At 49.7% G+C, this 12,523-nt stretch overlaps 1 protein-coding gene across 6 annotated transcripts in view; it reads right to left on the bottom strand.

The window, feature by feature from the left end:
- Positions 1 to 12,523, bottom strand: part of PRKCE (protein kinase C epsilon) — a 546,248-nt gene that overhangs the window by 19,981 nt on the left and 513,744 nt on the right. For all 6 annotated transcript variants that reach the window (XM_055539989.1, XM_055539990.1, XM_055539991.1 and 3 more), the window contains 2 exons: positions 11,428 to 11,616; positions 7,475 to 7,621 (listed from right to left, as the gene is read on the bottom strand). In XM_055539989.1, the coding sequence (XP_055395964.1) occupies positions 7,475 to 7,621; positions 11,428 to 11,616 (336 nt within the window). The remainder of the gene's footprint in view (positions 1 to 7,474; positions 7,622 to 11,427; positions 11,617 to 12,523) is intronic.

Here is a 12,523-nt window from a genome sequence, read left to right as displayed (position 1 = left end):
TAGGGGGTTCTTTTCTTCTATGTTTACATTCCCCGCACCCAGGGCATCCCACAGGACACAAAGCACACACCCACGAAACACTGGCTAGAAGAGCCACTCTGAATCCTGCCCTTCTCTTTTCCCTGTCATGCTTTCTCCCAGGTGGCTCTCTCTTCCTAACCCTTCCTGGCTTTCTCTGCCAAGATCCAGCAACTCTCAAGAACCTTCCCTGACGCTCCTGCCCTTCCCCACTTCAGTCAGGAGCAGCCTACTAGGTCCCATGCTCCCAGATGGGATGCATATGTGTTATCTTAAGTGCTCATGGGGTGGAAGGAGATTAAATTCAATATGCACTAGTTTGGTGAATCTACGAAGATGAATCCCCATATAACAGCTATCAAGTCATAAATACAAACTTTAGAGCTTATGGAAATGCCTTTCCCTGGGGTGGGGGGCTGGAAGGACCAGAGTGATACACACATGGGCCCTCCAGTCCCTGGACACAGGGATGCTCCTGCAATCAGAATTCTCTGAGAGAAATTTACTGTGCAGAGTCAAAGACACCCCAGTGAGGCTGTTTAGCTTAGAAATACTTGGGAAGCTGTGACTGCTACCATTTCAGGGCTGGGACACTGAAAGTCACACAGCTGTGCTCAGCAAAGGCACAGTAAGGGCTGGCTGATGGCAGGAACAGTAGAGGTCATGGGCAAATCCAGTGAATAAAAGGTGGGGAACCTTGGGATATTCCAAGGGGCAAAGGGCTTGAATACTGGTGTCCAGGGTGGATCACTGTCTTGCAGCTCCTCCTTCCGAGAACTCCCCCAGCTCAGACCAGTGGCTACGCCAGCATTAAGCCCCAGGAGGCTCTCCGGCAGAGTCTAAACTGTGTTCTCTGCCAGTCTTTAGATGCCTTTCTGCTTGCGATGGATGGCTGTGCCCCTGCACACAAGGTGTTACCCTTCATCTGAATGCCTGGCTCCTCCACCAGTTTAGATCAGAAATCTGGTCCAGAATTGCCTCCCTCAGCTTAGACCCCCCCACTGTCTCCACCACCATCAGCATCAGCACCAGCCCCAGCACCCCCTGCATATCAAGGACTGTCCTAATCACTTCACATCACCAGGTTTTCCCCTCCTGACAGCAATCCAGTATGGCAGATTTTATCATCCCTGTTTCATGGATCAGCAGAAGTTCAGAGAAATGAGATGACTTTCTCAAGATCTGACAGCCCCAATTGGAACCTGGTTGTATCTGATTCCACAACTCAGCCTTCAAATATTAATATCATACCACCTCCTGCAATCCTGAACTCTTGATTCTTGGAATCTTGGGATAAGAGGAAGAAAGGCCATAACAGGCTGGGTTGGGGGTAGTGAATAGAGAGAGACAGGAACTAAAATTTATCGAGAATCTGTAGTACGCAAAGCATCTGAGGTTTGTAAGCTAATCCTGTAGTAATTCTGTGAGCGGGTATTCTCAAGCCCATTATACAGATAAGGAGTTCAGGGTTCAAGAAGGCTAGAGGTGAATTCCTAGGTTCATGTGGCTATCCTATGAGAGCAATTTTATTCCCACCCAAGTCCCTCTGGGGTGACAGCCAGTGCCCTGTCCACTGTACCATGCCACCACCTGGGCCAACTACCAAAAACAGGTTCCTGGACTTTTTCCATGCCCTCAGCCCTGGGCCAGCATCCTGGCTCTTGGAGGAACTCTGCAGCTTCTTGGAGGCTAGGGTTGTCACTCTGGCATGGACATAGGCCAGTGGGCTGTCCTCATATGTCTGTGGGGACTGACTGGGCCCCACTCCTGCCTGCCATGTGGAAGATGAGGACAGCCTCTCACGGTTTCTAGGGCTCTGTCTTCAAGATTCACGCTTTCAGGAGGTCTTCAGCTGGTGGGCTGGCTTTAGTGAAAGGGTTGCCTGTTCAGCAGGGCTCCTCCTCTGGCCGCTGAGTTGGTGAGGGTGTGAGGGTCTCAGGCCCACTTCCCAGTTTTCTCTCAGCACAGCCTGGTCATGCAGGAGCATGCAGGAAGGGCCTCCCTTGAGGGTCCCGCCATGCAGTGTGGATGGCTGGATGGAACAGATCATGAGGTTGAAAGGGGCCTCCGTGTCACCAGGCCTGAGGGCTCACCTACCTGGAGAGACTCCCCATTCTGGAGGCCTTACCTTAAAGAGGGACATTCACACTGAAGCAAACTTGAAAAGAGAGAACATGTACACAAAGAGAAGTTTACTTGGCTGGCATTTCCCTCATTGTTTTTGGCTTTCACTGAGGACAGGTGGGATGTTGGGAAGGCAGACCTTTCCCTCCTCCACTGGCTTCCCCCCATTTCAGCGCTATAATCTCAGAAGCCATAATCTCAGAGCCTCCTGCTTTTGGGGGGCAGGGTGAGAGTATGCAGGAGGAGTGCTAGGAGTGAGCAAAATACCTCCAAGATCTACAAGGTCAGATGATGCCCTTCAATCACACCAAACACATCACTTCTATTCCCTATGGTCCCCAAGGAAGGCAAGCCCACTAGGAACACAAAAGCTAAACAGGCTGCTTTTAATGGCAGAAAATGATGCCACTGTCTTGGAACCAAATCCCCAGTAAGACAGATGGTGAATTCCATATTGGAGAGTTTTTCCAGCATCAAAGGTCACAGATACAGCTTTGCTGGCTTTTCTATTCCCCCACCCACCCACTGCTGTATGCCCATGGTTGGAAGCAAGCCACCCCAGAAAAACTGATTTGAGTGCATGATGGCACCAAGTCTCCAGTTCGGTGTTAATGGCACATCGCTTGTACAACATCAGTAGAGTATTGGAGTGGAGAAAGGGTGGACGGGAGGAGCATAAAAAGGAAAGTGGAGGAGGGAGGATATACAAGATAAGATAGTTGGGAGGAAAGATGAGAAGGAAAGCTCCACGCAGAAGCAGAGGCCACTGAAAAATGTCCTAGGGTGGGGTTAGTGCAAAGGGGTGAAAACCTGAAGGGAGGAAACCCAGGAAATACTGACAGCTGGTGAGTCAGGGCAGGGTTTAGACAGGGAGGTTCAGGCGCCAGGGAGCAGAAATCTCAGCTCAGCAAACATCTCAGGAAGGCAAAGGCCTGGAGGGAATAGCAGCCAATCGAAGTATGTGATGGAACCTGACCAGAGGCCAAATTCCAGCTACGAATCTGGACAATCTCCTCGGTGATATCTTTAGAGGGGCGAGGCTTCCTGCGGAGGGGATGGAAACCAGTTCTGGAAGTTGCTCTCCTGTCATATCCTCAGCCCTTGTGTGGGTGACCCGGGGACCCCAGCCTCCAGCTGAGCCAGCATGGGCAGAGTGCAGTTTGCTGTGCCCACCTGTGTGTAGGGCCTCTGTGTGGGGGAGTGGGGATGGTTAGGAACCCTGGAACACAGGCTGCTACGTTTTGTCTGTGCATAACTCCTAGACTGGAAGACAGGACCTCCCCCGGTCTGTTTCCCCAGCACCCACTACCAGGCAAAACCAAGTCCTTCCTGAATCAGACAGGCAGGATGCCTGCCCCACCCCCACCTAGCCGTTCCCCCTCCAACTGCCCAGGGGGCTCAGATTCAGTAGGGCCAGCAGAGCAGTGGAAAGCAGCTCTTCAGCAGGCTCCTGGGGACTGGTGGCATCCTGGTGTGACATCAGCAGGGCATGGGCAGGGAGCAAGTAGAGCGAGCCCAGAACAGAGGAGCCCTGGAGTTCCCTCTGGAGCCCCAGGCCCTTGACTGAACACCCTGGAGATCTTCAGCCTGATGAGGTGGGGAGTCCATGCATAGCTCTCCTTGCTTCTGGAACGCATGCCCAGTGTCTTCGCTAGGCCACCACCAAGGTGCATAGCTGGAGATGCTTGATCACAGACTTGCCCCCTCCCTTCTCACAGTGGCTTTTTCCCTTTGACTTGGAGTTTGTCCCTGAGATCTAAGAAACTCACACTGTCCTTCGCTGCTTGTGATCCGCCACCTTGGCTACTTGTTCCCAATGTCAATCCAGTTTTTCTTCCTCTCTCTGTCAAAACCATTCTTCCGTGGTTCTCCTCAGAAGGCACCTGGTGTGTCCTTAAGTTATGTGACACTTGAAGCCCAAGGAGAGTCTGTCCTGTGTTGGAACTCCCTGTCCCATGAGCAAAAGATGACGTCTATGCAGACACACTTCAGCCTCACAGGGTCTCCCCAATGACTTCTCATGTGTGCCTCTGTCTGTGGCTTATACTGACACAGCTTTTGGAACACAGAGCCCTGCTCACTGCTGGCATCTGAGCCAGGCAGGCCTCCACACCCCCAGGGAGAATCCTGAGCTGGTTAGAGCGGGTGATGGCTTATAAACACCTGTGTGAGTTTCCACACTGGTCCAACTAGGGCTTTCAGAGATGAGATACAGTATATCCGTCATCGCAGTGGGCTTTAATTCAACTTAAAACTTGTTTCTATTACACATAGCCCACAGATGACTCAGGATGATGCCATTAACATTTTTCAGAGAAGAGTTTTCAATCAAGGGGCAGATTTGGGACACCTTTTCAACATGCTAACTAGATGAAGACTGTTCTTTCCCCATTTTAATATTTCTCTGGAGAGAAATCTCTTGTCACAAGGATATAATTGTAATCAGAGATCTAAATAACTTAAATATATCTTGACTGCCCTATAGCTGAGAACTTAGTAAGGATCAACATCACTCAGCTCCAAACGTGACCAGAAACACCTCTTATACAATGTAAGTGTCCTTTTTTATCCTTCCTTCAGGTGATGTTCTAATTTTTTCCTTCAAACTGAATTCAAACCAACCAAATAAATGCTCTGTCTCCTGACCCCCAACAGTGTTGAGAGTGACTCTGGAAGCCTGTGGGGGGCGAGCAGGAACGTGCCCAGAGGATCATTTCCAAGGCAATGATGACTCAGTCTTCAGGAATGCTAAACAGTTGTGAACTTGGTGGGAGCTCCTGGATGGCCCCCAGAAGCCTACTTGAGCCCCTCAGCGAAGGAAGCAAGCAGAGTCCTGCCCTCTGGTCCAGGTTGGGGCTGTCGAAAGGCCCAGGGAAAGGAAGCACCAGACTCTTGCTTTCTACGTGGATAGAAAGAACCCCTGATCCAGGATGGACTTTTACTGCTGATTCCTGGGGAGCCATCACCCCCTGTCCACAGGAGCACCCAGCACCCACACCCCTTGCCAGGGCCAGGGCTACAGCTAGCAGAAGGCTACAGCTCAGCCTTCTGGTTCATGCCCCCCCACCCCACCCGTCTGTATCCTTGCCCATCCTGTGGGCCATAGAAACTGCACATCCGTCCTTCCTGCCCTCGCCTCTCTCTGGGGAAGCCAGGGACTGCTCCAAGTGTCCCTGCTCTCAGGTGTGCACTTTCACTGTGCTCAGAGTTCAGACTGGAGAGTGGAAGCCCCAGGAATTGCTGGGGCTTTGGGAAGAGCTCCTGGAGACCACTGCTCCTCGGGGCTTCTTTGGCCATCTCAGAGCAATTGCCTCCACTAGATCCGAGTGAGTCGGCCACCAGACCACTCCAGAGAAAGATTCTGCTCCATGAATTCATCCTTTAAAGCTTCCTTGTGCCTTTTACCACAAAGAGCTTCCTGAATTCCGTGCTTCCCCGTGGGCTCTCTGCAAAGATTCCCTGCCTGCCTTCGCCCCAGCCAGACCCCCGTTCCTTTCACACCCCTTGCTGACGATGGTCCCCTGGGGCTTGTCCCCTCCAGCCTGCACCCCCAGGAGGGGCTGCTCCTCCAGTCCTGCCCCTTTGCAAGCCTAGCATCAAGTCCTTCTGTTGACCTGGCCTCTAGATTGCAGTTTAAGTCATTCTGCAGACCTGCACTATTTGACTGGGCCCTGTGCTCATCCTGGGCTCCTCTTTGTTGGGCCTAGATTCCTTACTCAGGTCTATTTCCCAATTTTCTTTGGGTTTGATCAACTTAGATTAAACCTAAGATAAGTTTCTCCTCCTCTGCCTGGCCTCTGGTCTCCTGACCACCTCATTTTGTCTGGGGAAACTTGTCAGTTCATTTTGTCCTAAAAGACCACCTGCAGAGACCCTAGGGATGGGGTGGGGCTAGCCTTTAGGCAGGTTGGCCTGTGCTGTAAGCCCTGTTCCAAGCTCACATCACAGGCTTAGAACAGCAGGCCCCAGAGCTGTGGGTGATGTTAACAAAGAAAGAAGGTAAACCTGAACTTAGCCTGTTCCAAGCTGTGTGTCAGCCAGAGAAAATCATAAAAACTCAAGGAGGAAGCAAACAAAGAATGGTGATGGGACTATGTCCGGGGACCGTCCACCTGCATGCTCTTGTCTGGCTGAGGCCTGGATCACACCCTTCAGCTGAATCTTACCCCCAACGTGAAATATTTCTAAGATCCCTGCACTGTCAACCATTGCCCTCCAGAAAACCTCCTGGAATATAGTGGATTTCCTCTCTGATGATTCCCAAGGCACAGGAGGGTCTTTTTTATACATGGAAGTGATGGAGAAGGAGTCCTCTGACAGAATATGGGGTGATTGAGGGCTGACTGGATAATCACAAGTCTTCGCTGCCCGAGACCCCAGACCCACCACTCCAGGGCTCTGCCCTGTAACTTCCTTACACAGCCCCTCTTCACTCCCAGGACACCAGCCAGCTGGTTACCCAAAGTTTCATCTAAATGATTGCTTCATCAGGCTAGGATGCAAGAGAACTAAGAGTTTCCCCTTACACACACACACACACACACGGATATGTGTACACGCACATGCACACGCATGCTTACACACACCCACTCTCTAACTTTAAGGAAAGCACCTCTGACCCTTTTCCCTTCCAGAGGCAGGTCACTGCCACAACGTGGTCTCTGCTGTCTGAGTCAAGCCTGGACTCGACAGGCCTATTCCTCTTTCTAACCTCTGAGGCTCAAACTCAATGATTGCACCTTCCTCTGACTGGCATGGTCACAACAGGCGAAAGGACCTGGAAGAAGTGTGTGCTGAGGCTGGAGAGAAGGCAGAAGGGAGAGTGGGTCAAAGAAGGCAGAGACGAGGTCTAAAGAAATGGCATCTCACAGAGCTGGGCTCCACGGGCTGCTATGGGGACGGTCCTCTTCAAATGTCCACCTCTGAGTCTCAGCCTCAGGCTCTGTGCTAGCTCCAAACAATGACTGCGACTATCACTGAGTTAATATTTTTCTTTAAATGGACTCATTAAAAAAAAAGTTTATTTATAAAGAAACTTTGTATCTCTGCCACACATAGAAAATCAGTATCGCCTACAATTTTGGTCAAGATAAATAAAATTTGATTAAAGTATAAAAGGTTCCTCTGTGTCCCATGTAAGTCATCATCTTGGTTACAGCTATTGGTTATGTATCTTTGACAGTAAACCTCCAGGGTCAACAAAACTCTTTTAGGGTGTCTCTTGGCGACCTTCTGCCCTTGTCATCTTGGTTGTGAAATGTGCCCAGACCCCCATCTCTGTGCACGGATGCCAGACCCACCCTCAGTGTGTACAAGCTACAGGCCTACTTACAATGCGAGGTTTGAAAGGTGGCTTGATTTTCTTCTGCTCCAGGAGCAGCCAGTCGATCTCCTTGAAGAACGGGTGTTGCTTGATGGCATCCTCACCGTTCTGCGCTGCCACGCAGCCCAGGCGCTTGTGGGGGTTCTTGGTCATGAACTGGGGGGATGAAGACAGAGAGAGAATCAGGAACAGAGGCCCGGCAGGCACAGGCACTGAGGGGAAGGTGGAGCTCAGCCAAGGCAGAATCTTTGGCGTTACCTCCCAAGCCCACTCTCTGTGATTTCAGGAGCTTGGCCCCTCAGGGTACTCTTTCATCCTTAAGTAGGACTATCCACCGGCCACCGCTCCACACACGTCATATGCATAGACTGACTCATTCCATGCAGTGCAGCCTTCTGAGGGACTAACACGATCCCTGCTTTACAAGTGAGGTAGCTGAGGCTCAGAGAAGTTAATTACCTTGCTGCTGCTGCTAAGTTGCCTCAGTTGTGTCTGACTCTGTGCGACCCCATAGACAGAAGCCCACCAGGCTCTCCCGTCCCTGGGATTCTCCAGGCAAGAACACTGGAGTGGGTTGCCATTTCCTTCTCCAATGCAGGAAAGTGAAAAGTGAAAGGGAAGTCGCTCAGTCGTGTCCGACTCTTACCGACCCCATGGACTACAGCCTACCAGGTTCCTCCATCCATGGGATTTTCAAGGCAAGGGTACTGGAGTGGGGTGCCATTGCCTTCTCCTTAATTACCTTGGCCAAAGTCAAACAGCCAGCGAGGTATCAAGTCAAGATTAGGAACTTAGACTTTTTCTAACCCTCTGATTTCCCCTCAGATTCTTAACTCTTCTCATCAGGGAGACTGAAGTCTGACAACCTCATACTAAGAGGTCAACAGCCCTTTTGGAGGTAAGGAAAGAAGACCAGATATTCATGTTAAGGTCACTTTTCAAAGGCACTTCCTCCCCACTCCTTTTCCTGGATGTAGGCCCTCCTACTTAAAAAAAAAATTTTTTTTTGAATTTGTAATTGCTAGCACAAAACCCAACATAGATTAACAGATAAAAAACAAGAAAAAGAAAGGCTTATTGCTTCTTAATGCTTGTCTGTGAAAACCACATTGGTGTGTTTTGTGCTTTTTGGCTGGTGTCTTGTGAACTCACACAACCAAGTGAAATTACTATTCCTACTAAATGAGTCAGTCCTGATGGCAAATGTGAATTTAATTGGGCAGATGTATAAAAATATAACCTTGAAAAAAAAAATCAGTGCTGGTAGGTGGAAACATTTCTGACAGCCAACCAAAATAAAGGGAGTGGTGTGTGTCTGCATGTGTGTCAGAGGCTGAGGTTATATCTCATGCGGTGAAGACTGAGAGTTTAAACAAAGGACCCGAAGAGCACAAAGTATAAACTAAATTCAGAGGGATAAATCTATAATGATGGCATTTCAGGCTTCAGCAAGGGAGGGCTTCCTGGGTAGCAAGAACCTCCTACTGACTCCTGCCTGGCACTGCTGAAACCAAAGAATCTTACCTGGGCAGAGATAAAAGGGTGGAGGGGTGCTGGGTAGATGCTTCTTGTTTATTTAAATTATAATTTGTATAAACTTTTTTCTCCATGGTGAGCTCTATGATATAGGCATCAGTCCTATCTTCCCAGTGGATGCTGGGCCAGATGGCTCAGTGCCTGGCTCCCAGGATGCACTCAGTACATTGAGATGAGAGAAGGGCGGGTTGAAGGCTGGGCCTCAGGGCACAGGGCTGAGGAAGGGAGGAAGCAGGACCGCTGCTCACTGTTGCACAGGTGGTGTACTGCATAACCCTATGGTGTAAAAGGCTTCTGGAGAGTTCTGCACGTAGGCAGCACCCTCAAGAGACACGGCTCAGTGGCCAGAGTCATGGAAAACCTGGCCTGGCCCTAGAATCAAGCGACAATGTGAGGAAGTGAAGTGTTCCAAGGCCAAGGGAGTAGAAGACTTCTCCTTGCTTCCTCAGCTCTTCCTGTCCTCCCACTTCTGGGAGGGGAAGTATCAGGGCCATGGATAAACACACAGGTTTTAGCGTCTCAGGAAGCTGACCCCGAGCCAGAGTCTCGTCTTTTCCCAGACATTTCGCCCTCACCAACCAGCTGACACAGGCACAACCTCCTTCTTCTCAATCTCTGTAGGTTGACGTTTCCTCTGTGCTGATGACAGTTTGGACTGGATACTTCTTAGCTGTACAGTGCAGGGTGCTTAGTCGCATCTCTGGCTTCACCCACTAGATGCCAACAGCACCCCTCCCCTCCTAGTTGAGACAACTAAAACATCTCCAGACATTGCCAGATGTCTCCGGGGGATGATGGAAGTGTGGGGGGCCGGGAGGGGAAAGGGCAAAGTCATCCCCAGGTGAAGACCACTGCTCTGATCATTCATAATGAAATGGCCCATCTAGGGTACCGGCGGGGTGCTCACTGGAAGGTGTGTCAGGTTGGTGTCCGGGGCCCAGGGTAAGCGATCAGCTCTGCTGGGGGCATCCTAGCTGCCTCAGGTGCTACAGGGTCTTCTTTTGCCAGCACCTGGCATAGTGTCTGGCACATTCAAGTGCCCAATAAATAGGTGTTGAATAAAGGAGTGAGTGAACATATTCTCTTTGCTTCCTTCACTGCTCGTAGCCCAATTGTGACCACCTATGGATGTGTTTTTTAACTTATTCCCCACCTTCTCCTGCTGGATCACAGGCTCCACAAGGCAAGAATGATGGCTGTCACACTCACGCAGCATCTAGCACAATGCTAGCGGAGAACACTGCACAATGCACATAGGAAAGCACTCAACAGACAGTTGTTCATTGTCAAGGAATTGGAGGGAGGGAGAGGAAGAGACATAGATGTGGGAGGGAGGGAGGGAAGGAAGATGAGAGAACCAAGGGAAGAGGAAGGAAACAATGAACTGCAGAAAGAAGCAACATGTTCTGATGTAGCATTTTCCAAAACATGGTACGAGTCCCTTCCAGACACCTGTGAAATGATTTTAGGCCTTTTTACTATTTTTATAGGATGATTTATGTTAATCAATTATGGCAAGTGATACTGATTTTTCATTTATGATAGTAATGTAATATTTATGTATATATACAATTAGGTAAATATTGGGACTTGACTTGGAAAACAAGAAAAATAAACCATGATAGAGCAGGTATTTTGATATGGCCAATTTTGGGGCTGTGGCATGCTGACTCTGAACTTTGGGGTGTTCTGATGAGTGAGAGGAGCCAGGAACAGAAGTCAGGGTTCCTGGGCTGTCATGGCCTCAACCCAGTGGGGTGACCCTCCCCAGGTAAACTGGTCTGTTTACATCCCCTGCACCTCACCTCCCCAAGCATTCCCAGGGGGACGGATAACTTCATTCACTTGCCATAGTACAAGTGTCTCAATGCTGTAGCCATGGTTGTACTGAGCAAGTACTAAGCATTATCATCTGTAAGGGACTATTTCGCGGCCTGGGAAAGTCTATTACATCTGAATCCATTGTGGTCACAGGGATCTTGAGAGGACACATCTTTTCTGATCAGTGTCGCTGTTGTCGACACAGGTGTACAGCGTCTCCCCATCCCTACCTTTCTCTCTTCCCCGTTGCAAGCCCCAGAGGTAGACAGGCATGGGTGGCAGATCAGGAAAGGGGGTACTGCCCCCAGAATGTGAGCAGTAGGGGTGACCCCAGCACCACCCGGGTTGGTTCTCCCCATCTGCAGCTCTGGAGGATACACAAGTGCACAGAGCTTTCCTCTGGGAATGCAGATGTGGTGCCCCTTGACCACAAGAAGAGCAATCTGCCCTGGGCTCGATTTCTCAACAGCAGCCCCTGTAGTAGACCTGAACTCCCAGTGGTGACTGCCCTCCACCCCTTCTGTTGGGCAGAGGTGGGATGGGGAAAGGGGTGGGGGCAGGAGGAAGGTGGGGGAGCAGAAAGAGGGCAAGGGCCGATGACTCACAGCTTTCAGGATGCTGACCGCCTCCTTGCTGAGCCAGACCGGGTAGAGCACGTCGTCATGGAGGATGGACTCAAACAAATCGTCCTCGTTGTCAGCCTCGAAGGGGGGCTGCCCGGCCATCATCTCGTACATCAGTACCCCCAGGGCCCACCAGTCCACTGAGGGGCCGTACTCCAACTCCTGCAGGATCTGTTTGGGAGATGGGCAACATCAGGGCCCCCCTGCAGGCTGCCTCCCCGAGGCCACGCCTGCTCCACAAGCGGCCTTGTGAAGACCTGGGTTTCTATTTCCAGCTTGTTCTTCCATAGAGTAGGGCTGCCTTATAAAAATTTGGGTTCTAAATCAGCTAGTTGAGTGAAAATTGAGTTTGGGAGGCACAGTGTAGGGGCCAGGTTTCCAGAGTCAACACCCACAGTCTCCCTTCCAGTGGAAACAAATTACAGCTTCTTTGCTTGAGTACCAGATGAAGTTCCTGACCTGCATGGAGGGCCAGGTGAAAAAACTGTGCATATTCTCAACACTAAAATCACAGTGAGTGAGTGCAGCAAATTTAGGTCTCCCCTCAATAAAAAAGGGTGATCAGAACCTCAGTCCTCTCTAGATAGTGACAAAGCTGAATTCACGGAGCCCTGGGCTCTTGGAAAAGAAACTACAGTTAATAAATCTCCCCACCCATTTGTGTTCTAATCATAAAGGACCACTATGCTCTTGCATATTCTGAGAAAAGACCCATTTCTATTATTCTTCATGACTCTCCTAAGGCCTGCTGACAAATCACTTTCTTCCCTTTATAAAGCCCCAGAACCCCTTAAAAAAATGATTGAGTGCTATTTTACCTTTATAACAGCTTTTACATAGATTATTTTCTTTTTCCTAATTTACTGGTGAAAAAATTAAACTTTTAATTAAGTGACTTGCAAGAAATAAAGCCAGATTTATGCACTCATTCCAATCTTACTTCAGTTTTGACTAAGTTCAAAGTTTATGTTTTATCCAATACTAAATATTGTTAAACATGACACTAATCTGCTTTGTGGTATATTCATTATAATTAGCTCACAATTTTGCGCTCAAACATATAATAAACTCCATCAAT

The sequence above is a fragment of the Bubalus kerabau genome, chromosome 11, assembly GCF_029407905.1.
Source record: "Bubalus kerabau isolate K-KA32 ecotype Philippines breed swamp buffalo chromosome 11, PCC_UOA_SB_1v2, whole genome shotgun sequence".
Lineage (NCBI taxonomy): Eukaryota > Metazoa > Chordata > Mammalia > Artiodactyla > Bovidae > Bubalus > Bubalus kerabau.
The sequence above is the reverse complement of the archived record's forward strand: the minus strand, read 5'-3'. Positions and strand labels throughout refer to the sequence as shown.